The sequence below is a fragment of the Schistocerca americana genome, chromosome 8, assembly GCF_021461395.2.
Source record: "Schistocerca americana isolate TAMUIC-IGC-003095 chromosome 8, iqSchAmer2.1, whole genome shotgun sequence".
Taxonomy (NCBI): Eukaryota; Metazoa; Arthropoda; class Insecta; order Orthoptera; family Acrididae; genus Schistocerca; species Schistocerca americana.
This window is the reverse complement of record NC_060126.1, coordinates 171,614,260-171,642,235: the sequence shown is the minus strand read 5'-3', so window position 1 is coordinate 171,642,235 and position 27,976 is coordinate 171,614,260. Positions and strand designations below refer to the sequence as shown.

The 27,976-nt window shown below is 41.3% G+C and overlaps 1 protein-coding gene across 2 annotated transcripts in view; it reads right to left on the bottom strand.

Annotated features, from left to right (window-relative positions):
• The window catches only part of LOC124544669 (aquaporin AQPAn.G-like), a 197,466-nt gene that overhangs the window by 153,822 nt on the left and 15,668 nt on the right, over positions 1–27,976 (bottom strand). For both annotated transcript variants that reach the window (XM_047123288.1, XM_047123289.1), the window contains exon 2: positions 27,304–27,537. In XM_047123288.1, coding sequence (XP_046979244.1) covers positions 27,304–27,313 — 10 coding nt within the window. In that variant the 5' untranslated portion in view covers positions 27,314–27,537. The remainder of the gene's footprint in view (positions 1–27,303; positions 27,538–27,976) is intronic.

Sequence of the window (27,976 nt, the reverse complement as noted above, 5' to 3'; positions counted from 1 at the left end):
TACTCATTTAATCGTATGGCTAGGGCCCCCCATCGGGCAGGCTGTTCGCCGGGTGCCGCTCTTTCAATTTGGCGCCACTTCGGCGACCTGTAGTCGATGAGGATGATAGAATGATGATGAGGACAGCAGAACACCCAGTCCCTGAGCGGAGAAAATTCCCCGACCCAATCGGGAATCGTACCAGGGCCCAGAGGATTGTCAATCCGTCACGCTGACCATCCAGCTATCGGAGGCGGACCTCGTTACCAGTAACAATACAGGATAGGAATGGTCCGTGCTGTTTACGAGCCCGCTGATGACGAGCAAGCAGTCATATGGCCACATGCTGATTTTTGAGACTTTGGTTTAGAGCATGTGGTACCAGTGCATCCGATGTTTCAGCCTTCGCCAGCCGTTGTGGCCGAGCGCTTCTAGGCACTTCAGTCCTGAACCGCGCCACTGCTACGGTCACGGGTTCGAATCCTGCATCGGGCATGGATGTGTGTGATGTTCTTTGGTTAGTTAGGTTTCAATAATTCTAAGTTCTAGGCGAATGATGACCTCAGATGTTAAGTCCCATAGTGCTCAGAGCCATTTGAACCATTTTTTTGAGACTTCGCCATTCCATGCGAATGTCGCACGATAGTAGAATGATCACAGTTCAACTCATTTGCCAATTCTCCAGTACCCCAACGTAGATAATTGTGGATTAATGTGTTTAAAGGATCTTCATCACACCCCGAAGGTCTTCCTGAATGTGAGAAGTTAGTAACGTCAAAACTGTTTTCTTTAAAAGTTTAGTGACAATGATACAGCCTGTTTGTAAAACGTGCATCTCGTAAGAGCGTAAAGCCTGGCTAAGCTCTTGTTGCTGCTGTTAGCTTCGAAATTTTTCTCATTCATGGTGCTTTCTGCACATACTCGTATCACAGCATAGTAATTACTGATGGTGTAGTTCTTGTTCAACCTGCATTTGGTAAATTCCTGATCTCATATCCGCATCCTTAGCGCAGCGGAAGTGTTACTGCCTGCCACACAAGGAGGCCCGGTTCGATTCCCGGCAGGGAAGTGGCGTCAACTAAAAAGACGGCGGCCGAAGCCCGAAGGGGATATTCCGGGCACTAAATGCCATACGATCATTTCATTTCGTTTCAAGGTGGTTGTTACAACCCAAACTGTTTAGGCACCTGATCTTGTTTATTATATGTCATAATATTCTAGGCATTAAAAGATTTTTTAAAATAAATTACATAAGGACCGCTTTCTCAGTTCCTAGTAATGCCAGGAATTAACAGTAATACCGTCAGTCATCTTCAGAACTATGCGGCTGTGTTTCATGGAAAAAGTGTTCCTACTTGTAAGATATGTAATTCATGACAGTTTGCTGCTCAGGGCATGAAAGACCCTTAGAGAAAAACAAACCACCGACAGGTCTTTTGTACGGAGACGTCGCCTGCTTAAAACTCGCACCTAAGCTTCGTGGCGTGCTTTGACGGCCCCCGCCAGCAGCGACTTATGTAACCGCTAAACAGCCTGCCACGAGCATTGAGTCTCTTCGGTTTCCTGCGTTAATGAGCCCTTCTCACGTGGCGCAGTTGCTCCTCCCCGTGCAGGACGCCTGTGTCTGCACATATGGATAAGAAACTCGTGAGTGCACGTGTTCTATATTGGCACTCACATGCAAATATTTTCATGTGAATGAAGTGTATGAAGCGCAGAGACCCCAAGGAAAATTTGCAACTTACATGCATAATACCAAAAAATAATTATTTAAAGAAACAATAAGTGGCGCCGTTAACACAAGATTACTAAACCCTTGTAAAATTTACCACTGTAGTTGCTGCCAATTCACGGTTCCCTTCAGACTGGTATCGTCAGTATTGGATGTAAAACAGGGCATTTTGTATCTATTTTGTATGTGACGCACCATTGGACACATAATTGTAATTCATTAGCGCATAAACTCGAAATTATGACTTCCTGTGAATAAAATATGGAATTGTAAAATTTAAGATGGTTTAATGACAACGTAACATTTCCCCCCCTTTAGTGTTCTAAGGTTGATAAACAATGTCTTCTACCTTCAGTATCGTAAATTTCGATAAAAATAATGAAATTAATGTTCAGAACTTAATTAACATTGCAAACGGCTGTAAATACTAAGATCTCTTACTAGGACGTTTCAATATCGCTTGTTGTGTTGCAATAGACATTAGAGATTCATTTCCGCTTTAGTATTTGAATATTTACTTTTATACAGTCTGTATCGCTTAACTCTTTCATCTTAAATTCATTCTTTGGAGTTAAAACATATTACAGATGTATTTTCACTTGGGTACTTAATCAAAAGTGACTCGTAAATCAGTCTATTCGTAATCTTATTAATTACTGAGACATCAGTATCTCTGTCAGAATTATTCTTGTTGTCAGATCTATAATGATTACAAATAATGGCAGTACCACTAACTATTAAAAATTATAATAGTTTCAAAAAAGTGTAAAATGCACTTTTTTGTTTTTCTCTCGTCTGTACAGCCACTTACTGTGAATCAGGAATGTGAAATTGTTCATAATTGTACCTCACCCATAGATTTGTAGATGTACCTATCCTATGTGTATAGATAATGACACTGGCAACTCGTTTTTTTCATATTATTTTGTACATATTTGTTAGAAGAACTATCAAACAGATTTACTCACTCAGGGATTTACTATGCTGTAAATGAAAAGCAACACAGCCACTTTTTCTTTTACTTTATCTCATTGGTTAATAAGCTTATGAAAACACATTTCAGATATCACTTCTTTTCATAAGCGCCTTGTGATGGCTTATGTGGTTGTAAAATAGATTAATGATATATTTCATGTGTCAGGAGATATTTCAGGTGACAGAGTCAGTTAGAACTCTCTTTGAACACTTGTGCTATGCAGTAACAAAATAAGCATAGGTTACGGAATTGTGTTCTTTTTTTTTACTTTATTTCTACTATTACTATTATAACTAAGATCTACATAATAGTTTTATAAAAATGTTTTTAATGTACACTGCCTAATCTCGTGTAGGGTCCCCGCGAGCATCGAGAAGTGCCGCAACACGACGTGTCCTCAGTATTGCTGGAGCGAAATCACGCCATGAATCCTGCAAGGCTGTCCATGAATCCGTAAGAGTATGAAGGGGTGGAGATCTCTTCTGAACAGCACGTTGCAAGACACCAAGATATGTTCAGTAACGTTCATGTCTGGGAAACTGTTGGCCAGCGGAAGTGTTTAAACTCAGAAGAGTGTTCCTGCAGCCACTCCGTTGCAATTCTGGACGTGGACGTGTGAGGTGCCGCATTGTCCTGTTGCAACTGCCCAGGTCCGTCGGAATGCACGATGGACATGACTGGATGCACGTGATCAGACAGGATGTTTACATAGTGTCACCTTTCAAAGTCGTATCTAGACGTATCAGGGATCCCATCTCACTCCAACTGCACACGCCCCACACCATTACAGAGCTTCCACCAGCTTGAACAGTCACGTGCTGACATGCAGCGACCGTGAATTCATGAGGTTTTCTCCATACCCATACACGTCAACCCACTCAATACAATTTGAAACGAGACTCGTCCGACCAGCAACATGTCTCCAATCATCAACAGACCAATGTCGGTGATGACGTGCGCCGGCGAGGCGTAAAGTTTTGTGTCGTGCAGTCATCAAGGATACATGGTTCGGCCTCCAGTTCCGAAAACCCATATCGATGACGTTTCGTTGAATGGTTCGCACGCTGACACTTGCTGATGGCCCAACATTGAAACCTACGGCAATTTGTGGAAGGGTTCACTTGTGTCGTATTGAACGATTCTCTTCGGACGCCGTTGGTCCCGTTCTTGAAGGATCTTTTACCGGCCACAGCGATATCGGAGAATTGATGTTTTAAAGGATTACTGACATTCACGGTACACTCATGAAATGGTCGTAGGGGAAAATCCCCACTTAATCGCTACCTTGGAGATGATGTGTCCCATCGCTCGTGCGCCGACTACAATTAACATAAATTTTGATAACCTGCCATTGTAGCAGCAGTAATCGATCTAACAACTGCGCCAGACACGTGTTGTCTTATATAGGCGCTGGTGACCGCAGTCCCGCAGTCTGCCTATTTACATAACTGTGTATTTGAATACGCATGCCTATGCTAGTTTCTTTGGTGCATTAGTGTATAAGTGTATGTGATAGAAAAGTTGTTATTTTGTATCTTAAAGCACAAACATTTCCTGTGAATCAGGAATGTACGGGTACAATATCTGACGGTATGTGGAATCTGTCTCTAACTGCTTTCTGTTTAGCTTAAGGACTTGACCACTCATGACATACAATTTCGAACTTTTTGTATGCATCTATGTTAGAACAATTTTGAAACTCAGAAACCTCATTTTTCGGAATATATTTTGTTCTTTTGCGAATGTTTAGTCCAGTTAACCTCCGTAATTTATTCCTACACTACCTTTAACGTCAAATAAATCTATACATTGATACAATATTTGTACACTTTATGCAACAGAAAATGGCTATTGTTGTGTCTTCTATTATTTTACACCATGCACGGTGTACGTTTCAAAGTGGCAATATCATAGTGGATTAAAAATCCGATTTTGATGTGTATCCATCTGTTGGGTATTGGCGAGAGCATGAGTCATCAGAGTTCAGCATGAATTACGAACCTTGCTGTCCTTTCTATGTTTTACATACCGCAACAATGCCGTCTATAGGCCCTTATTCCTGTAGGCCTTTATTTTTTTGCATCTGTGACCAACTTCGCATGAGGCAGCCCAGATAACATATTTTTTTCTTGCCCTTATTATGAATGCGAATGTCCCATTTTCTGGTTGTCATTTGACTGCCGCAATACTTCCCTTGTTATTGGCATTGTAAATATAATTTTCAATAGTTAACGGTAAATCTATATTTAAAATAACGCTAATTTTTTTCTTATTTGAAGCTTTCAACATGCATCGTTACATATCACACGAAAGTGGTGAACATCCAGAGCATTACATGAATCTGATTCTGAGATCTAATTTGAAGTTTGTATAAAATCCTTGAAAGCATTACGAGCGAATTTTTCTCGACATTTTTATGTCCATGCCTATTGTTCAAGATTCAGAGATCATTGACCAGATTACTTAAACTTCAGTAGCAGCTCTAGTTATGAATTACCAGGAGACGAGATGACGGTCATACGAACTCTGGTTCTAGATTTGTTTTTACAGATTTTGTCTCATTACTGATGATATTTCTCTATTAATCTACAATGTTCAGTGGTTTATGGGGACATATAAGTTGTATTAAATGCTCTTGGTTTCCCGACGAAGACAATGCTGGATGTTGGCGGAAGGTCGGATCATCGAAGAGATTAATGTGACAAGTGCAGTCAGACCTTTTAAAGTAAGCATATTCGTAGCGAAAGGCTTCGAAGCTAGACCTTCTATATCGCTCGCCAGAATTACCATGTAAACAGTATAACAGGTATAAGTTATTGAAACTCTATTGACCTGCGACTGAGCTTTAGTACCTGCCACTCCTTCCTGGAAGATTTTCTCAGAATATGTGCTGAATAGCTGAAGTGATGGAGTACAGCATTGTTGAAGGTCTCCATTGATTCTTTGTTGATAGTGCTTAATGCACAAGTATCTCCGGCATGTTGTTCCAGGATGGAGTTTGAATATGGCTTAGTGATTAATATTCACGCTAATTTGAGTAATTAGACTGTGTTGCTACCTATGAAAGGCTTTCTCCTAAGTGATCGCAATAGTCTTGTAGGCATATTTGCTTCGTTACTAACTCACCCCCCCCCCCCCCCCTCCCACACGTAAGTTTTATTTATCATGCAGATTTTTGTGAACTACTGTTGGAAATAGAGATATAAACCAATTCTGATTAAAGCCTATACGTAGGACAAAGATCTGTCTCATAAGTCATGTTAAGCATTTTTGTTGGATGGAAATGCGTTTTGGTTTTGCAGCGTTTAAACAATTTTACTGTGATTTCGTCAGGTCCGCTTGTAATATTACTCTTCCCATTAAGCAAGCATTCCAATGTGGTCGGGCCGGCGGCGGTGGCCGAGCGTTTCTAGGCGCTTCAATCCGGAACCGCGCGACTGCTACGGTCGCAGGTTCGAATCCTGCCTCGGGCATGGATATGTGTGATGTCCTTAGGTTAGTTAGGTTTAAGTAGTTCTAGGGGACTGACGACCTCAGCTGTTAAGTCCCATAGTGCTCAGAGCCATTTGAACCAAAGTGATCGGAGATTTTTTTGTTTAGAGGGATAAAGATTACATCAGTGTCACACTCCTCTTGACTGGATATTTTATGACACGACTTAAACTTGCCACTCGGTGCTAGCAAGTGAGCTCCGCGCCTGTCTACGCAAGCTTGCTAGGCTCGTACAGAAATGGAAGGAGAAAGCAGGGCTGTTTACGATCGCTCCTACACTTGTGGAGAACCAGGCGAAAGCAAGACATTTTACGAACACAGAACAAACTCATATCGAAAGCTGAGCAGCAAAAGCTAGTTGGCTCTCGTCTTCTAGACAATGGTAACGGGACCTGCGTGTACTTCACGTTCTCTAGTGTGCTTAGAATTGCTTTATTTGCTCTTCGAGGCCTTCCACGCAATCTCTACAACGAAATATTATCCCACAGATCTATACTCATTCTTACATTCCACTGAACCCTTTATATACACCTATTAAGCACTGTTCCTATTACGACACATTCTGCGTAAGCAAAGTCCGTGAAAGGTACGGAGTGAGCGAATGAGGTGAAACTGCCATCCGACTTTAGTGTATGTAGGTCAGGGACTCCGAGAAATACCGGGTGATCAATAAGTCAGTATAAATTTGAAAATTGAATAAATCACGGAATAATATCGATAGAGAGGTAAAATTTGACACATATGCTTGGAATGACATGGGGTTTTATTAGACAAATAGCGCTGGACAGCAAAACGTCAGTGACTGCGCATGACAATCGTCAATGACGACTGGTTGAGTAACGTGTTGTGGACCGACGAAGCTCATTTCACGCTCCGAGGGTCTGTCAACACCCACAACTGCAGAATTTAGGCTGCCGAAAATTCTAGAACTGTCGTGGAAACTCCATTGCACGACGAGAAAGTCACGGTATGGGTTGGATTTACCACATCTGCCGTTATCGGGCGTTTATTCTTCGAGGAAATGCGTGATTCTGGTTTTGTAACTGCTACCGTGACGGGTGAGAGGTACGCCGATATGTTACAGAATCGCATCCTACCCAGCCTGCCTGATAAACACCTGCTGGAACGTACGATATTTATGCAGGATGGCGCTCCACCCATATTGCTAGACGCGTGAAAGGTGTCTTGCGCGCGTCGTTTGGTGATGATCGTGTGCTCGGCCGCCACTTTCATCATGCTTGGCCTCCCAGGTCCCCAGACCTCATTCCGTGCCATTATTGGCTTTGGGGTTACTTGAAGTCGCAAGTGTATCGTGATCGACCGACATCTCTAGGTATGCTGAAAGACAACATCCGACGCCAATGCCTCACCATAACTCCGGACATGCTTTACAGTGCTGTTCACAACATTATTCCTCCACTACAGCTATTGTTGAGGAATGATGGTGGACATATTGAGCATTTCCTGTAAAGAACATCATCTTTGCTTTGTCTTACTTTGTTATGCTAATTATTGCTAATTTGATCAGATGAAGCGCCATCTGTCGGACATTTTTTTGAACTTTTGTATTTTTTTGGTTCTAATAAAACCCCATGTCATTCCAAGCATGTGTGTCAATTTGTACCTCTCTATCTACATTATTCCGTGATTTATTCAGTTTTCAAATTTATACTGACTTTTTGATCACCCGGTACTATTTGTTTCTATAACGTAGGGCGTCGCTATTGGCAGAAATGAAGCTGTGGAGGAGAGTAGTGACTCATATCTGTACAGCTCAGTCGGTAAGAGCACTACACTCTGCAAGCGTCTGAGTTCAAGTCTCGGTAGCATACTTAATTTTGTCATACAATTTAATTTATCGAGATTACTAGTACTTTACACGATTCCAGTGCCTCTGGCGCATGGTCGTAACAAAACAACCCGTAACAGCTATTTTCTTCATGTGAAAGGGCAAACGATGGACTGAATAGATCACTCATTTAGCTACGATTAACAATGGCGATTCTCATTTACAGGATGATTCCTTGACGATGTTACGGACATTCAGGGGTGACGGAGAAGGGTATTGTATTGTGTTGTGTTGAACTGGGGACATAGAAACGACGGAGAGGCTTCGTCCCCGACATAGCCCTCAGTGGTTCACAACCCCACAACAGGCTACAGCAGTCCACTCACCTTACCGCCGTCGCACACCGAACCCAGTGTTATTGTGCGGTTCGGCCCCCAGTGGACCCGCCCCCCCCCCCCTCCCCCCCCTCCTCATGGGAACGTCTCACACGAGACGAGTGTAACCACAAATGTTTGCCTGGTGGAGTAATTATGGTGTACACGTACGTGGAGACAGTGTTGCGCAGCAATCGATGACATAGTGTAACTGAGTCGCGAAGGCAGATGGAAAATCGCCTTAAAAATCATCTACAGACTGGCCGGCACACCGGACCGTGGCACTAATCCGCTGGATTCGTGCCGGGGACAGGCACGCCTTCCCGCCCGGAAAGCAGTGCGTTAGACCGTACGGCTAACCAGGCGGACCTCGGAGAAGGGTAACTGTACCAATTTGAGATAAGGAACTCAGGTCCGAAAACGATCGAGTCCAAAATTATGAGCGAAATTCATATAATATCTTTGACAGTGAAATACATGTTCTGGTACTGTTGTTGCTAAGACTATAGGGTAGAAAACTTTCAGAGGTGGTAGTTTTGTGCTCCGGCAGCTACAGCAGGGTGTGCTGCTTATGCAGTATAAAAGGAATTCTATATGTCAACACATTTATAACGGTTTATTTTCATTTTTGCATTCTCCGACACTTTATATACATATAAACATCAAAGAGGTACGCATAATATAAAGCAAACCCAAATCGTTTGCTTTACTTTTTTTCTCGATACTTTGCTTATCGATCGCGGTCCATAGAAAACGCCGCCCGGCTTATGATTTGTATCTTGAAGAATAAAAATTTCATTAGAAACAGTTTACTGAAACTGCAGTCTTTCTACTTTTCCATAATTTTTACAGGACTATTTAACTTGTTTTCAAGCATTTTAAGACCCTAAAAAGTCACCGCACTACCACTTTCGATCTGTTTGTATGGGCGTGATGTGTTCATTATACAGAGACAGTGCGACACAAAGTTTTATTGGTGAAAGAATGGCGACTAAAAGCGCAGTTTTATGACCTCAGAATCATAGGAGCTACCCTAAAACCCTTACCATGTGTTCACTACATCCGTTAAAACAACATTTATGCCTCAGACCGCATATTACGTGCGTGTTTTACTTGCATAAGTTCGGTAATTTTAAACCTCTGGAGCTTGGTAACGGATAATACATCAAAGAAGATTTCAAGTTTCCTCGAGAACATCATCTTAAAACATATGGTAAAAATTACAAATATTTGTTATTAACAGAAATTCTAGAAGTGGCCATCCCCACAATTGTTACTTGTGATACCGAAAAATAGTGTTTTTCAGGGTGTATCTTGGATGGGAAAATGATGTTTCTAGATGAAAGTGTAAAGGATGTAAAATTAATATTTGAGCCATGTGGCATGGGTAGTTACTTAGATAATTGCGGCCCACGGTGAAAAAACGCTAAAATATGGTTTTTGCGGTTTTCTCCAATACCTACGGTAACTTTGAACCTCTGTATCTCGGTAACGGATAACGGATAACGATATAGAAAAAGAATCTTCGAAGTTCCCGGAGAATGTCGTCTTAAAAACAGATGCTAAAAAATTTCGGCGATCTGCCATGAATAGAAATTATAGAAGTGGCCACCACCACGACTGGCACTTTCCGTACCCAAAAATCATGGTTTTCCGGAGTTCTCTCGGGAACTTCTCATGAACAAGTGCTGCTTATATAAGCTGTCTAATTTCCATCTTAGACCGCATCTAATGCAAAACAAAAGAATCAACCAATTTGCTCAATTTGCCTGAGCTGAAGAGTATGTGTAATGTTTAAATTTTGACCCTGTCTTGTAGGATAGCTACAATATGCCCATTCTTCCGACAGGTATAGAAATGGTCGCTAGGCCAAAGGCTACCCAAAACACTTGACTCCTTCTCTGTGTGATCAATAGAATCCAATGTACAGCCCACTGAAAAGTCACATTTTCACTCGCGGTTTTCTGGAACATATCGGCACCGTGCGCTATCATACTACTAATAATGTTTCTACGATCCTCACAAGATGTGGCCTTCCTACACGTAACTAAAAACAGTTGATTGGAATGGGATTATAATTTAGAAAGGATATTACATTTATGCTAAACAGAGTTAATATGGAATTGACGAAGTTTAGCAGAAAGGAGAATAGCGATTCGCTATGTACCAATATTGGGGAACAGTCAGTAGAAGAGGCGAAACGATTTTCCTGTCAAGAGAAAGATATCACAGGACTGGAACGAGCTGTAGTGGCGAGGCATACTGTGCACTGACAAATAATAAAATATATAAAACTCATTATCGAAGATTTATCCAATATGGTAATAAATCACCGCTTCAATAACGTCGTTCCGGATTTTGATTGTCAATACTGGACTGCACATATACATCGAAATGTAGCTCAAGTAGTTGCATTTATATCAGTTCGAAATTCATAAAACTTTAATAATACTCTTTGGTAATCTTGACTTAATGAACTTGATGGCTGTTCGTAATAAGCAACGTAACATAATTATTACAATTATATAAATTTATTACGTACAAATCAAGCGTTACTTGAAGCTGTACCAGCATGTAAGTTCGCAGATGCAGTATGAGGAAATTAATAGGTGCACGCTTCTGATCGTTAGCCTTATCTCCGTAATCGCTACGCGAAAAATATGGCGCAAACAAGCTCTCATACGCGGACTAAACGTAAAGGAAAACTATATTTCACAATAACGGAGTCAAGATGAGGTATTTAAACTCAGATGAAGAGAATGTTGTTATTCACATCCAATCCTCTTGAGTTAGGTCTTACAAAAATGAAGGAAATTCTTAGAATGAAAGAAGAGAAGTGTTATAAAATATCGTTAATAACATCTTTATCAGGACACAAACTACAGGAGTAAAATGATTGGTCATTGTATATCGTAAAATGAAAAACTGCCGGGTAACTGTATGTTGTAAATGAAAAGACAAACCATCTTTAGGAAAAAGAAGAGAGTAAAAATCTGTTTAGAAGTAGTAGATCGTCAAAGACTCACCCAGGAGCTTAGCAACAATTACTCTAAGAGCAAAAGTTCAGTAATCTAGGAGAATCAATTCAATTAAGTGACTTAGAAAGCAGAAAGATCACCTTTGAAATATGTGACTTTATTTAAAACTATTGAATTAATAACTGTCTGTACATCATAGAGGGTGAGAAAGGTATTAATGCATATTTATCCTCAGGAGTTAGATGAATTGGGATAATCGGATGGTAACAAGTAAGGAGCTGTGATTCATAGAAAATAATACTGTCAAATTTCGGGAGCCAATGTTTCAAAACAAAACAAGGGAAGCAGACGTCATTAGAGACTGAGAACAAGCGGACATGTAGGACCTCCCAGTAAATGGCATAAGGCAGTCGTGTTGAACGGAGGTGATGTTGAAAAAAGAATGTGGTGTATTTGAATCCAGAATAAAACCAACTTGCGTTAAAAAAAAAGGTATTGCATTACTTACTGTGTATTCATGTTATGTTTCATGTGTCCACTAATTTGTGCAATGTTATAGTTGGTATTTTCAATCTCTTGCCCACTATTTATACGCTTGTTTTAGTGGGTAAATCATTTTGCTTCACGTCTTACGGCAGTAACCAAAATTGTTATTGTGATCGCTAGTTTCCTTTTGTAATTTGATGATTACCTTCATTGATATATCCACGTGACGTGTGGTAACCATAATTTCAGGCTTAATTGGCTGACCTCTAGTGAGTTTCATTTATTAAGATGTTATCCACTGCACGAGATTGTTTCTCTGAATTTGAATGATCTTATGAGGAGCTTTCCTTCCCAGGAGGAACGGATCCATAACATCTTAGATGTATGCCAATTGCTCAACTGACACCTCACGGAAGGGAAAGGTACCGATAGGTAAGTCTGACATTGTGCCTAATAATTGAAGTAAGACGTAAGAAAAATTAAAATATGTTCATAGGATTTGCCGGCCTGGAAAAAGCGTTCGACAGTGTGCAATGGTGCGAGGCGTTCGAAATTCTGAGAAAAATAGGTGCAAACTATTTTAAAACACTGGTTATATACAGATGTACAAGAATCAAGAGTGAAACATAAGAATGGAAGACCAAGAACGAAGTGTTACTACTGAGATAAGTGCACGACAAGGATGCTGTCTTTTACCACTACTGCGCAATCACGGTTCAGGTGTGGGGGTTAAACTTAAGGCCGGGCCGAGTGGCCGCGCGGTTTGAGGCGTCATATCACGGATTGCGTGGCCCCTCCCGTCGGAGGTTCGAGTCCTCCCTCGGGCACGGATGTGTGTGTTGTTCCTAGCATAAGTTAGTTTAAGTAATGTGTAAGTCTAGGGACCGATGACCTCAGCAGTTTGATCCCTTAGGAATTTACACACACGCATTTTAAACTTCAGGATGAAAACATACCAACGATAAGTTTCGCTGAAAAAGGAGGATGTATTACAGGACGTACTGAGTGGAAAGAACAGCCTACTAAGCACGGAATACGGACTGAGAGTAGACCGGAGAAAGACGGAAGTAAAGAGGTATAGCAGAAGTGAAGCAAGCGAGAAACTTAACATCAAAATTGGGGACAACGAAGTAGTCGAAGTGAAGGAATTCGGTTACCTTGAAGGCGAAATAATGTGTTACGGGCGAAGAGAGGAGCAGACAAAAAGCAGACTAGATATGGCAAAGAGGGTACTCCTGGCGAAGAGAAGTCTACTGGTATCAAAGATTGGCCTTCATTTGAGAATGAAATTTGTGAAAGTGTACGTCTGAAGTACAGACTGTCGGAAACACGGAAAAGAAGAGAATTAAAGCATTTGAGATGTGGTAAATTTGATAGACTAATAAGGCATGAGGAATATGAGTGCAGGGCTTGAAAATCAAATGTATTTCAGAGGGCGTACCGGGCAATGGGAGTCGAACTCAGCTACAAGTATAGGCGTTATACCGATACTTCACTGGGTCGTCCAGGTAGCGAGTTCGCAATACATCTTGCATCACCTCAAGAAGACGACTGGGCCAGTCGCATATAAAAGTGGAATCAACAACTCGGCTGAGTGGAATGTATGGAAACAGTTGGAGACAAGTCATTAACTGCTAGTGATGAAAAGCTTCAACCTGAGATCAGATAAGGTGTATATTTGTGTTCTGTTAGATTGCCAGAGAAAATATGCTCCTATCGGAGCACAAAAAAGGCCAATATGATCCGGACTGAAAAGTAGGTCATCGTCTCCCTCTTGCTCTCCCTTACTGCTACTACCTCATTCATTCATTCCCATTGCTGCCGTCTCTTTTCACTGTCGCTGTCTCTCTCTTCCTTGTTATCATTGTCACACATTCTGTCTCACTGTCGCTCAAAAACTTGCACTTTCTCCTTCTCTTTATTTCTTGCCCACTGGTACCACCTTCTTCGCTCCTTTCCAAACACTGTACTGCCGCTGTCAACTATACTCCACTGCCACTGTATCCACCTCTTTTCTCACACTGTCCTTATCTCCATCGTTCTTTCAAACCATATTCCAGTATTTATTACTTCTGTGTCTCTTTCCAACTGCCACTGTCTCCTTCTGCCTTAGCATAAAATAGCGCGAATATTTACGATAGCCAAAATTTTTGAGAAAGGAGGAAGGTAGAATGAGGCAGTTACTACCCCACTTTTCAGTCAGTGTTTTAAACATGAGTATAATCGCCATTTTTCCTTTGTTTCCCATCCTTCACCTGCTACAGCAGAGCATGTCACTCATATGAAAACAAATTTATGGGACATTCAAATTTTGATACCTTACTTATGCGAAACTGAAATGACGCAAAACAAATTTTACACCTCAAACCGTATTTTATGTGCACAAAACGTTCCCATGCCTTTCACTATTACAACAAGGAGCCCTCAGAACCATTCTGATAATGTTGTTGTTGTTGTGGTCTTCAGTCCTGAGACTGGTTTGATGCAGCTCTCCATGCTACTCTATCCTGTGCAAGCTTCTTCATCTCCCAGTACCTACTGCAACCTACATCCTTCTGAATCTGCTTAGTGTATTCATCTCTTGGTCTCCCCCTATGATTTTTACCCTCCACGCTGCCCTCCAATGCTAAATTGGTGATCCCTTGATGCCTCAGAACATGTCCTACCAACCGATCCCTTCTTCTGGTCAAGTTGTGCCACAAACTTCTCTTCTCTCCAATCCTATTCAATACTTCCTCATTAGTTATGTGATCTACCCATCTAATCTTCAGCATTCTTCTGTAGCACCACATTTCAAAAGCTTCTATTCTCTTCTTGTCCAAGCTGGTTATCGTCCATGTTTCACTTCCATACATGGCTACACTCCATACAAATACTTTCAGAAACGACTTCCTGACACTTAAATCTATACTCGATGTTAACAAATTTCTCTCCTTCAGAAACGATTTCCTTGCCATTGCCAGTCTACATTTTATATCCTCTCTACTTCGACCATCATCAGTTATTTTGCTCCCTAAATATCAAAACTCCTTTACTACTTTAAGTGTCTCATTTCCTAATCTAATCCCCTCAGCATCACCCGATTTAATTTGACTACATTCCATTATCCTCGTTTTGCTTTTGTTGATGTTCATCTTATATCCTCCTTTCAAGACACTGTCCATTCCGTTCAACTGCTCTTCCAAGTCCTTTGCTGTCTCTGATAGAATTACAATGTCATCGGCGAACCTCAAAGTTTTTACTTCTTCTCCATGAATTTTAATACCTACTCCGAATTTTTCTTTTCTTTCCGTTAATGCTTGTCCAATATAGAGATTGAATAACATCGGGGAGAGGCTACAACCCTGTCTCACTCCTTTCCCAACCACTGCTTCCCTTTCATGCCCCTCGACTCTTATAACTGCCATCTGGTTTCTGTACAAATTGTAAATAGCCTTTCGCTCCCTGTATTTTACCCCTGCCACCTTCAGAATTTGAAAGAGAGTATTCCAGTTAACGTTGTCAAAAGCTTTCTCTAAGTCTACAAATGCTAGAAACGTATGTTTGCCTTTTCTTAATCTTTCTTCTAAGATAAGTCGTAAGGTTAGTATTGCCTCACGTATTCCAACATTTCTACGGAATCCAAACTGATCTTCCCCGAGGTCCGCTTCTACCAGTTTTTCCATTCGTCTGTAAAGAATTCGCGTTAGTATTTTGCAGCTGTGACTTATTAAACTGATAGTTCGGCTATTTTCACATCTGTCAACACCTGCTTTCTTTGGGATTGGAATTATTATATTCTTCTTGAAGTCTGTGGGTATTTCGCCTGTCTCATACATCTTGCTCACCAGATAGTATAGTTTTGTCATGACTGACTCTCCCAAGGCCATCAGTAGTTCTAATGGAATGTTGTCTACTCCCGGGGCCTTGTTTCGACTCAGGTCTTTCAGTGCTCTGTCAAACTCTTCACGCAGTATCTTATCTCCCATTTCATCTTCATCTACATCCTCTTCCATTTCCATAATATTGTCCTCAAGTACATCGCCCTTGTATAAACCCTCTATATACTCCTTCCACCTTTCTGCCTTCCCTTCTTTGCTTAGAACTGGGTTGCCATCTGAGCTATTGATATTCATACAAGTGGTTCTCTTCTCTGCAAAGGTCTCTTTAATTTTCCTGTAGGCAGTATCTATCTTACCCCTAGTGAGACAAGCCTCTGCATCCTTACATTTGTCCTCTAGCCATCCCTGCTTAGCCATTTTGCACTTCCCGTCGATCTCATTTTTGAGACGTTTGTATTCCTTTTTGCCTGCTTCATTTACTGCATTTTTATATTTTCTCCTTTCATCAATTAAATTCAATATTTCTTCTGTTACCCAAGGATTTCTATTAGCCCTCGTCTTTTTTCCTACTTGATCCTCTGCTGCCTTCACTACTTCATCCCTCAGAGCTACCCATTCTTCTTCTACTGTATTTCTTTCCCCCATTCCTGTCAATTGTTCCCTTATGCTCTCCCTGAAACTCTGTACAACCTCTGGTTCTTTCAGTTTATCCAGGTCCCATCTCCTTAAATTTCCACCTTTTTGCAGTTTCTTCAGTTTCAATCTGCAGTTCATAACCAATAGATTGTGGTCAGAATCCACATCTGCCCCTGGAAATGTCTTACAATTTAAAACCTGGTTCCTAAATCTCTGTCTTACCATTATGTAATTTATCCGATACCTTTTAGTATCTCCAGGATTCTTCCAGGTATACAACCTTCTTTCATGATTCTTGAACCAAGTGTTAGCTATGATTAAGTTATGCTCTGTGCAAAATTCTACAAGGCGGCTTCCTCTTTCATTTCTTCCCCCCAATCCATATTCACCTACTATGTTCCCTTCTCTCCCTTTTCCTACTGACGAATTCCAGTCACCCATGACTATTAAATTTTCGTCTCCCTTCTCTACCTGAATAATTTCTTTTATCTCGTCATACATTTCATCAATTTCTTCATCATCTGCAGAGCTAGTTGGCATATAAACTTGTACTACTGTAGTAGGCATGGGCTTTGTGTCTATCTTGGCCACAATAATGCGTTCACTATGCTGTTTGTAGTAGCTAACCCGCACTCCTATATTTTTATTCATTATTAAACCTACTCCGGCATTACCCCTATTTGATTTTGTATTTATAACCCTGTAATCACCTGACCAAAAGTCTTGTTCCTCCTGCCACCGAACTTCTGATGATAACGGAGACAATTTACAGCATGTTTCCCCACGCTTCGTCACTTTATAAACTACGTTTCCGCCTTACACAAGGATCGTCTTACTATAACTATCCAACCATACAGGGTCAATTTTTGAATATTATACACTTCCTGTAGCTTAGGCAACTGGAACAAGTTAGTTAGTCCTTTTTGCTTTATATGTGGTCGATGATACATCTTAAGGGGAATATGGCGGCACCATTTAGTTCACGGGCGGTTCCAGATATTTTACGTGTACAAGTAGGACAAATTTGAACTTATTTACCTCGAAAACGGATAAATACATCAAGAAATTTTTCAAGGATGTTCGAGATTGAGATCTTAGGAAAACATCGTAAAAAGTACTGAAGTTAGCTATGCATAGTCGTCTTGGAATCTTACGGCTCGGTCTCGATACCCAAATGCCAAGCTTTCAGGGTGTTTCTCGATAACGGATAAAGATTTTAGAGAAATTGAAAGATGGCACTTCTAGAAAAATGCCTGAAGAATATACCGTTAAAATATGAGCAATTCTATGCTTTTAATTGTTAAGATATCCGCTGCTGACGACCAAAAACTGGTGAAAAGTGCTGTTTTCGCTTTTTGTCAGGAACCGCCCATGAACTAAATGGTGCCTCCATATGCCGCTTAAGAAGTATCATAGACCACACCTAAAGCAGAAAGAACCAACTGACTTGTTCCAGTTGCCTAAGCTACAGGAAGTGTGTAATACTAAAAAATTGACCCTCTATTGTTGTATAGTTATAGTAAGACGATCCTTCTGTTGCGAATACAACCAGTCCGTAGCCCAAGGGCTACACAAAACACTTCAACGTAGGTTTCTGTCACCACTAGAACCGAAGGTATCAGCCCCGGAGAAGTCTCGTTGTTATACACGACGTTTTGGAACATGTTAGGTGGCGTATGCTGTCCTTTGCGTAGCGATCAATTAGCTCTCTTGCTGCGCTCGTTAGGAGCAAGCGCATTGCGACCATGAACGCACGGCAGACCGCGCTACGCCACATTACAAAAGACGTGGGAAGAAAAAAAGCCTTCCTCAGCACTCTGGGTGCTAATTGTAGGTATTCATGCACCAACGTTAATCTGTATGCCCTAGGACGTACGTTTAGCAGAAGTGGCTCCGCATGACCATGCCTCAGACAGTATTAAGCGGGAAGACGTTTATGGGATGGATGGCCACTTGTCCTTAGGACTGAAAAGGAGAGTGAACTTTCATGTGTTAATCTTCCAACGATCAAGGATCAGCACCAATATCTAGTGTACAAATTGGCCACGACATAACATTCTTCACGTGCGTCCTCAAGACGACAGTTGAATTGCTGCATCTACGGTACTATTTGCGACTAGTTAGGAGGAGTGTGTGGTCACGCTTAAGAATTTTACGTACGATTATATTCACGGTGAAAAGTTAGGTTGTTGTAAAAAAGTTTCCCTTTGGTGTAGCTCTAGAACCGGCAGTATTATTATTAAGCCAAGAGTGTTAACAAACTATGAACAAAAGGCTAAAAAACTGGATAAGTGCGGGTAGGACTCACTCACCGAGGGTTCCGTACAAATTTAATTACGAATATAGATAGTTCATCCACCCCGGAAACTGAGAATTTTGAAGAATGGGGCATAACTGACAGACAGGCGGGTAACAAACGACGAAACATTTTTTTCCTTGTGATATAAATTAACAATTTTCGGATTTTTCCTTCACTTCTACAGTAAAACCTTTCTCCTTACCAAATTTGAAGATTATAGGTGAACAGTAATCCTATAGGTTCTGATGAGTGTGAAAATGTTTGACATAAATGGCCGTACCTTTTGATTTCATTGATTCAAAAGCTTAAGACTTTTACAGTTCGAATGGGTCTTAGACCTTAGTACGTGACACAAATTTCAACTCCATACACCAAAGGGAGCCGGCCGTTGTGGCAGAGCGGTTCTAGGCGCTTCAGTCTGGAACTGCGCGACCGCCATAGCGCTCAGAGCCATTTGAACCATTTTGAACGCCAAAGGGTTCCTGAGGAAAACGGTCGGACACACAGATAGACAACAAAATAATCCTACAAGGGTTCAGTTTTCATCTGCTGACACACGGAACCCTAAAAAGCGACAGAATTCGTATAAGAGTAGAGGTAGGGGTGTAAATGTGGAAGCGTGTGGGTAATGTGGAAACGTCTAGTATCTGACCTGCAGAGTGCTGCACTGTAGCGGGGCAGCCAGAAATTGTTGCAATAGTTCCTGTTTGTCACGGTAGAGGGTTATCAGTCAGTTGAACAACAGACGCCGTGAACAATGATGCAGTTCAAGTTCGCGCATGTTCTAAACCTTTTTCGAGGTAAGTTTTGGTATTACTTTTATCTACATACTTTGTAGTTATCTTTTCTTTACGTCTGAAAGCTTATAAAGGGAGGTGCATAGAAGGTTTTAGCAGTCGTTTGTGAACCTTAAATGGATAGTTGCTTAATGTAATCTACCTAAATTTAAAATGGCCACTGTGTAGGTAATGTGGAAGCATACATACGGTGGCATTGTGGAAACGTTTCCACAATACCAACATCAAATACATTACTTCCAAAACGTTTCGCGTCTGCTTCTAGAAGCCACGAAAGCTAACTGATCGGAAACCAAGAGCTATTATGAAGAAGTGGGATGCTGGAAACATGATTAAGGCTACAATAGCCTTAAGGGAAAAGCATATGTGGTTAAGAGGGGCAGTAAACACTTTCAGCGTACCTCAGACGACACTTCAAAGGTTTGTGCATAGTGATATGTCACCTGAAGAATGTGTTTCTTTGAGACTTGGACGTAAGCTTGTACTACCTGATGCTATTGAGAAACAGTTGGTACAGTATCTCATTGAAATGGATGATCGCTTCTATGGCCTAACCAGATTAGATGTCAAGACAAAGGCATATCAGCCAGCGGAAAGAAATTGATCCTTTTACTTCAAATGCTGCAGGTAGAGCTTTGTTTGACCTTTTTCTTAGAAGTCACAGAAATAAACTCACAATCCACCTATGGGGACGTCATTCTCGAGTGCAGACGGGTTCAACAAAGAAGCTGTAGACATGTTTTTTGATATTTTGGAAGCTGAGTACAGTAAACACTCCTTAAGTTACCTGAGGATTCAGATGAAGAGCCCATTGCACCAACTGTCCCTTCAGGAGTGTCAGATTTGGTTCTCCCAGTTGGGGAAGAAAAACCCAGTGAAGAAGATGCCATTTGTATTTTTTGTGGAGGCGCATTTTCCAAAGACGTTCGGGGAGAGTTGTGGATTAAGTGTGTAGTGTGTGAGGAGTGGAGTCACTCTTTCTGTGCCAGAAATGAAGGAGATATTTACATATGCGATTTTTGCAATTGAACTTCGCTTATGAAGCATTTTTCTATTACAGTTGCGTTTAAAAATATATTTGTGTAATTTAAATTTAATATAAAATAAAACATTTCTAAAATTTTTAGTAGTTTTCGTTTGAAGTAGTCAGTTTCCCATAAATTTAAGGCGTTTCCACATTACCCGCACTTCTTGAAAAATTAATGAGTTGTGCAAGCAGAAAAGGTTTTTTTAATTTTTAACATATTTAGTTTTTGCGTTTCATAATATTACATTCATTGCTAAAACATTATGAATTAGCTTTGGCTAATTCTTGAAGCTGAAAGAGAAGTAAAAATTTGTTTTATACAACAAAAACAGACTGGGTTTCCACATTTGCACCCCTACCTCTAATAAATGTATCAATCTACACACTGACCTCTGCATGAACCAATCCGGCACGTGGTGGAGGGTACGTATCGAAATAGAATCATCACATTCCGCTGTTCATACTACATTCGCTCACGGTGAACATACCTCCAGACAGCTGAAAGATCGACGCTGTAATAAAGTACTGAGATGGCCAGTCACGCGCACGGACTAAGTCTCGAAAGCCGCCTCCAAAAATAAGAATTTTAAAAAAATTGGTGAAAGCTCCACGCCCACACTCTCCTCTGCTAGGAGGAAAACTTTCCATCGTCGTACCACTAACATGACTGCAGCAACGTGAGACGTTTTCGAGTATCACCTTCGACCACGACCAGCCTTCTACACATGGGAACTCTCTACCGATCGGATCCCACGTCCCCGAGATCCGAAGAACTCCCGAAACGTTTTAGACGTTGAGACCTTTCAACGAATCATGACTGATATAGCAAAATGACTGACTTTTGATTTAGACGTCGGCATTCGTATTTATACCCGCCAGGATAACCGTGCGGTGAATCAACTACGAGGGCCGATGTGTGGCGTGTCAGCCTGCCTAGGTATGGTTTTTAGATCGTTTCTCACAGCCGACTGGGTGAGTACCGGACTGGTATCCACGCCTTGCCCTATTTATATGATTCGCAAACATTTCGAAAACATTCTCACACTTTCCATGGGATAATACTAGACGCACAAGATGTACGAAAAAGCCGTCCGTCTCGTTGACGGTATGTGGGGGGGAGGGGGGGGGGCTCTCTATACCATTAGCAGTAGAGATACAGATTAACGTGCCGATCCCGCTGGAAGAAGACACTTATTGTTCGTATTAACAATCCCCTTTCTCCTGTCAATGTGGACATCTGGGGACAGTTAATTCCAAATTTATGGAAATTTTTGGTAAGGTCTTATGGGACCAAATTGCTGAGGTCATCGGTCCCTAAGCCTTTTTTTTGGTCATCAGTCTACTGACTGGTTTGATGCGGCCCGCCACGAATTCCTTTCCTGTGCTAACCCCTTCATCTCAGAGTAGCACTTGCAACCTACGTCCTCAATTATTTGCTTGACGTATTCCAATCTCTGTCTTCCTCTACAGTTTTTGCCCTCTACAGCTCCCTCTAGTACCATGGAAGTCATTCCCTCACGTCTTAGCAGATGTCCTATCATCCTGTCCCTTCTCCTTATCAGTGTTTTCCACATATTCCTTTCCTCTCCGATTCTGCGTAGAACCGCCTCATTCCCTGCCTTATCAGTCCACCTAATTTTCAACATTCGTCTATAGCACCACATCTCAAATGCTTCGATTCTCTTCTGTTCCGGTTTTCCCACAGTCCATGTTTCACTACCATACAATGCTGTACTCCAGACGTACATCCTCAGAAATTTCTTCCTCAAATTAAGGCCGGTATTTGATATTAGTAGACTTCTCTTGCCCAGAAATGCCTTTTTTGCCATAGCGAGTCTGCTTTGGATGTCCTCCTTGCTCCGTCCGTCATTGGTTATTTTACTGCCTAGGTAGCAGAATTCCTTAACTTCATTGATTTCGTGACCATCAATCCTGATGTTAAGTTTCTCGCTGTTCTCATTTCTACTACTACTCATTACCTTCGTCTTTCTCCGATTTACTCTCAAACCATACTGTGTACTCATTAGACTGTTCATTCCGTCCAGCAGATCATTTAATTCTTCTTCACTTTCACTCAGGATAGCAATGTCATCAGCGAATCGTATCATTGATATCCTTTCACCTTGTATTTTAATTCCACTCCTGAACCTTTCTTTTATTTCCATCATTGCTTCCTCGATGTACAGATTGAACAGCAGGGGCGAAAGGCTACAGCCTTGTCTTACACCCATCTTAATACGAGCACTTCGTTCTTGATCGTCCATTCTTATTATTCCCTCTTCGTTGTTGTACATATTGTATATGACCCGTCTCTCCCTATAGCTTACCCCTACTTTTTTCAGAATCTCGAACAGCTTTCACCATTTTATATTGTCGAACGCTTTTTCCGGGTCGACAAATCCTATGAAAGTGTCCTGATTTTTCTTTAGCCTTGCTTTCATTATTAGCCGTAACGTCAAAATTGCCTCTCTCGTCCCTTTACTTTTCCTAAAGCCAAACTGATCGTCACCTAGCGCATTCTCAATTTTCTTTTCCACTCTTCTGTATATTATTCTTGTAAGCAGCTTCGATGCATGAGCTGTTAAGCTGATTGTGCGATAATTCTCGCACTTGTCAGCTCTTGCCGTCTCCGGAATTGTGTGGATGATGCTTTTGCGAAAGTCAGATGGTATGTCGCCAGACTCATATATTCTACACACCAACGTGAATAGTCGTTTTGTTGCCACTTCTCCCAATGATTTTAGAAATTCTGTTGGAATGTTATCTATCCCTTCTCCCTTATTTGACCGTAAGTCCTCCAAAGCTCTTTTAAATTCCGATTCTAATACTGGATCCCCTATCTCTTCTAAATCGACTCCTGTTTCTTCTTCTAACACATCAGACAAATCTTCACCCTCATAGAAGCTTTCAATGTATTCTTTCCACCTATCTGCTCTCTCCTCTGCATTTAACAGTGGAATTCCCGTTGCACTCTTAATGTTACCACCGTTGCTTTTAATGTCACCAAAGGTTGTTTTGACTTTCCTGTATGATGAGTCTGTCCTTCCGACAATCATATCTTTTTCGATGTCTTCACATTTTTCCTGCAGCCATTTCGTCTTAGCTTCCCTGCACTTCCTATTTATTTCATTCCTCAGCGACTTGTATTTCTGTATTCCTGATTTTCCCGGAACATGTTTATTCTTCCTCCTTTCATCAATCAACTGAAGTATTTCTTCTGTTACCCATGGTTTCTTCGCAGCTACCTTCTTTGTACCTATGTTTTCCTTCCCAACTTCTGTGATGGCCCTTTTTAGAGATGTCCATTCCTCTTCAACTGTACTGCCTACTGCGCTATTCCTTATTGCTGTATCTATAGCGTTAGAGAACTTCAAACGTATCTCGTCATTCCTTAGTACTTCCGTATCCCACTTCTTTGCGTATTGATTCTTCCTGACTAATGTCTTGAACTTCAGCCTACTCTTCATCACTACTATATTGTGATCTGAGTCTATATCTGCTCCTGGGTACGCCTTACAATCCAGTATCTGATTTCGGAATCTCTGTCTGACCATGATGTAATCTAACTGAAATCTTCCCGTATCTCCCGGCCTTTTCCAAGTATACCTCCTCCTCTTGTGATTCTTGAACAGGGTATTCGCTATTACTAACTGAAACTTGTTACAGAACTCAATTAGTCTTTCTCCTCTTTCATTCCTTGCCCCAAGCCCATATTCTCCTGTAACCTTTTCTTCTACACCTTCCCCTACAACTGCATTCCAGTCGCCCATGACTATTAGATTTTCGTCCCCCTTTGCATACTGCATTACCCTTTCAATATCCTCATACATTTTCTCTATCTGTTCATCTTCAGCATGTATACCTGAACTATCGTTGTCGGTGTTGGTCTGCTGTCGATTCTGATTAGAACAACCCGGTCACTGAACTGTTCACAGTAACACACCCTCTGCCCTACCTTCCTATTCATAACGAATCCTACACCTGTTATACCATTTTCTGCTGCTGTTGATATTACCCGATACTCATCTGACCAGAAATCCTTGTCTTCCTTCCACTTCACTTCACTGACCCCTACTATATCTAGATTGAGCCTTTGCATTTCCCTTTTCAGATTTTCTAGTTTCCCTACCACGTTCAAGCTTCTGACGTTCCACGCCCCGACTCGTAGAACGTTATCCTTTCGTTGATTATTCAATATTTTTCTCATGGTAACCTCCCCCTTGGCAGTCCCCTCCCGGAGATCCGAATGGGGGACTATTCCGGAATCTTTTGCCAATGGAGAGATCATCATGACACTTCTTCAATTACAGGCCACATATCCTGTGGATACACGTTACGTGTCTTTAATGCAGTGGTTTCCATTGCCTTCTGCATCCTCATGTCGTTGATCATTGCCGGTTCTTCCGCCTTTAGGGGCAATTTCCCACCCCTAGGACAAGAGAGTGCCCTGAACCTCTATCCGCTCCTCCGCCCTCTTTGACAAGGCCGTTGGCAGGATGAGGCAGACTTCTTATGCCGGAAGTCTTCGGCCGCCAATGCTATTTATCAAAATTTAGGCAGAGGCGGGAATCGAACCCGGGACCGAAGACGTTTTGATTATGAATCAAATACGCTACCCCTAGACCACGGGTACATCCCTAAGCCTACACACTACTTAATCTAACGTAACTAACTTACGCTATGGACAACACACACACCCGTACCCGAGGGAGGACACGAACCTCCAATGTGGGGAGCCGCACGGCCGTGACAAGGTGTCCTAGATCGCGCGGTCCGAATTTATCTTATTGGGAGAAAACGTACCGTCACAGGAAAACAGATGACCCGTTAGCAAGCGCAGCAGACCCGAACAACAACATTCACCACTTACCGTGGACCTTCCCGTCCGCTTCAAGCCTTTAAGGGAATGCGAGCGGTGACATTGCTACGGGTAGTTGCGTCCGTCTGTACGGAAGATTTTTCGTATTCAGTTCTTCAGTAGTGCAAGTTTGTTTCCAAACCGAGACGATAGCCGTTTCACTTGGAAATGAGACTGGGTGCACAACGCGTTTCGGATCTGCATTCTTGGATTCGACTACACATAACGAAATTGCGGCAAACTGTAGTTACCGAGGTTTCCCGCACTGACTCACAGTAGCTACACTTTCACCCGAACAACAGAAGCAACGGTTCCGCTTGTGTGAGCACTACTCCCAAGAATGAACTGGCCCACGCCGACCGACATCGCGGACCGTATTCCTGGGGTTTTTCCGAGGCCGGCAAAACAATTTGAGTGGTCGACAGCGAATATAGTGTTAAACACCGTTTGTAGTCCGGAATGAAGACGATTAGGTGACTAGAAAAAAAAGTCATAAAAGCGCAATCGTAAAACCGAAAACATATCATCTAACAGCGGAAAACACAATTCCAAGGAGTGAGTAGTAAAGATAGCCTGCTGCAACCGTTACAAATATTATCTGTTTATTTATTTAAGACACGGTACAGTATATTTTTATGTGAGCTTGTAATGTATCTGTATCGCAGACCGAAACGGAGATTACTCGTAAACGAAATGATTGTACACTAAGATAAATGTAAGTGACAGAAACTCCCACACTTTCCTGCAAATGGTGTAAATTACCTGTGATTTACCAAAGAAATTCTACAACAAAAGACTTTTTTTAGAAATTATTTATTAAATCTCCGTAGCATTTGTGTGTGTCTGTGAATCACCTCTGCAGTATATGATCAGTGTGCATCTAACAATAATCTCAGGTCAGATAAGACAGACGAAATATCGTTCATTAAAATCAGATACAATACACCAAGTTCTTGTGTGACAAACCACCATCCTTGCGGTCTCAGTACCTAAATAAAAGTCGTTGATCACAATATTCCGACACTGAAGATGTCATTCACTCATCAAACAATGTTTATTTTTTGCTCAGTTGAATCTGATGCTGTGAGATGTAAATTCACTTGACTAAAATATTGTTTCTGGAAATAATTACCTTTATTAAATTTCCACTTGAACAGAATATTAAGTTTCTACATCAATACAACATTTAATGCTCTAATAAATATTGATAAATTAATTATTAGGTCATTAAAGTTATATATTCAACATTGCTCTTAAGAATAAGAGTTAGTCAGAAAATCAGAGAGCAGGAACAAATCAGAGGAGTTAAAAATATCTATTGATTATTAAAGTAAGTAACCTTAGCAGCAAACATATTTTTAAAAGATTGTGATTCTAAGCAATGGTCAAGAAAAAGTTAAGAAAAACTACCTAGTAACATTAATTTGTTTGTACGGATGCTGAATTAAATCTCTCACGGTGGTGAATGTGAAGGGAAATACGAACTATTCTGTAGCATAGTAAAAAAAAAAAAAAAAAAAAAAAAAAAAAATGCGCCGACTGGAAATCGGTGCAGAAGTAACACATACCAGAGTAACTAAAAAGTTTAAATTTTGTATAAGAACAACATTCAGTTAATAACGATAAATATATGATCATCAATTGTATGTAGGATTTTTTCATTCAGTGTCAAGAAATATTACCTTTCAGAAATTAATTTTATTTTTACTGTGTCAGAGAGCGATGGGAATACCATAAATTTAAAGTATCCACATAATTCTAACGCCTTATAGAAGCTGTTTTCCCCTTAAGTAACTAAAATAGGTCTCATCCCATGAAGCTCAGTTTTTGTGATATCCAAGAGAGCGAATGTCCACGTACATTGTTACATGATAGGGAGCTTTTTGTACGAAGACACTTGTTGATTTATCGGTCACAAGTGCCTCCGTAAAGAAATAAAGAAAAATGTTAATAATAAGTTTACCAAACAGGCGTGAATTTCGAGGTTTCCATTAAAAATGTTGAAAGGCTAATATAAATCGTAAATACACAGTACACGAAGCCGCAAGCGCTCGCTTACCTAGAGGCATGGTGTTGTGGTAGTGTCAGCGACTAGGACGTCCTCCAGCGGTCGGTCGTTATCGCCGCGATGTCTGGAATCTGCAGGTGGAAAGCCGAAATCTAGCGATTCCGTAGCTATCGCCGGAATTAACAGGCCACTAAATCACAGACTGATAGGATCCGAATATCGACGTGGAGCGGTATCTAATCACGAGGTGAGCTCCGTGTAGCGGGGTCCATATTCCTCTGTTCCCTGCACAGAACAAACACTGATATAAGCTGGCGCACGTCACTCGTGTATATGTATGTTGAAGATTACGCCACCAGGCTACCAGCAGACGCTCCGTTTCAGATTACGTGCTATCGTGGCTTAAATTTGCAGCCGCGCTACGTAAACATATGAGAGATAAAACGGTCAAGGCGCTAAGATCATTCCTATCAAGCTGGGAGTGGATCGAAAGGCCGCTTTGCTCGCCAATTTGGAGCAGTTCATTCGCTGGTGTGCGACAGAACAAGGCATGATTTCACAAAAATGCTAAGTACTTTCTCACCTTTTGGAACAGCAATCAAAGCTTTGTCAGATACTTCTGGTGTGGTAGTACTGGAAAAATGTGATCTGAAACTGAAACGTGGCCATTTCTACTAGTGTTCCGTAAGTGGACGTGTTCTCGACTGTATTTCTATTCAGCATT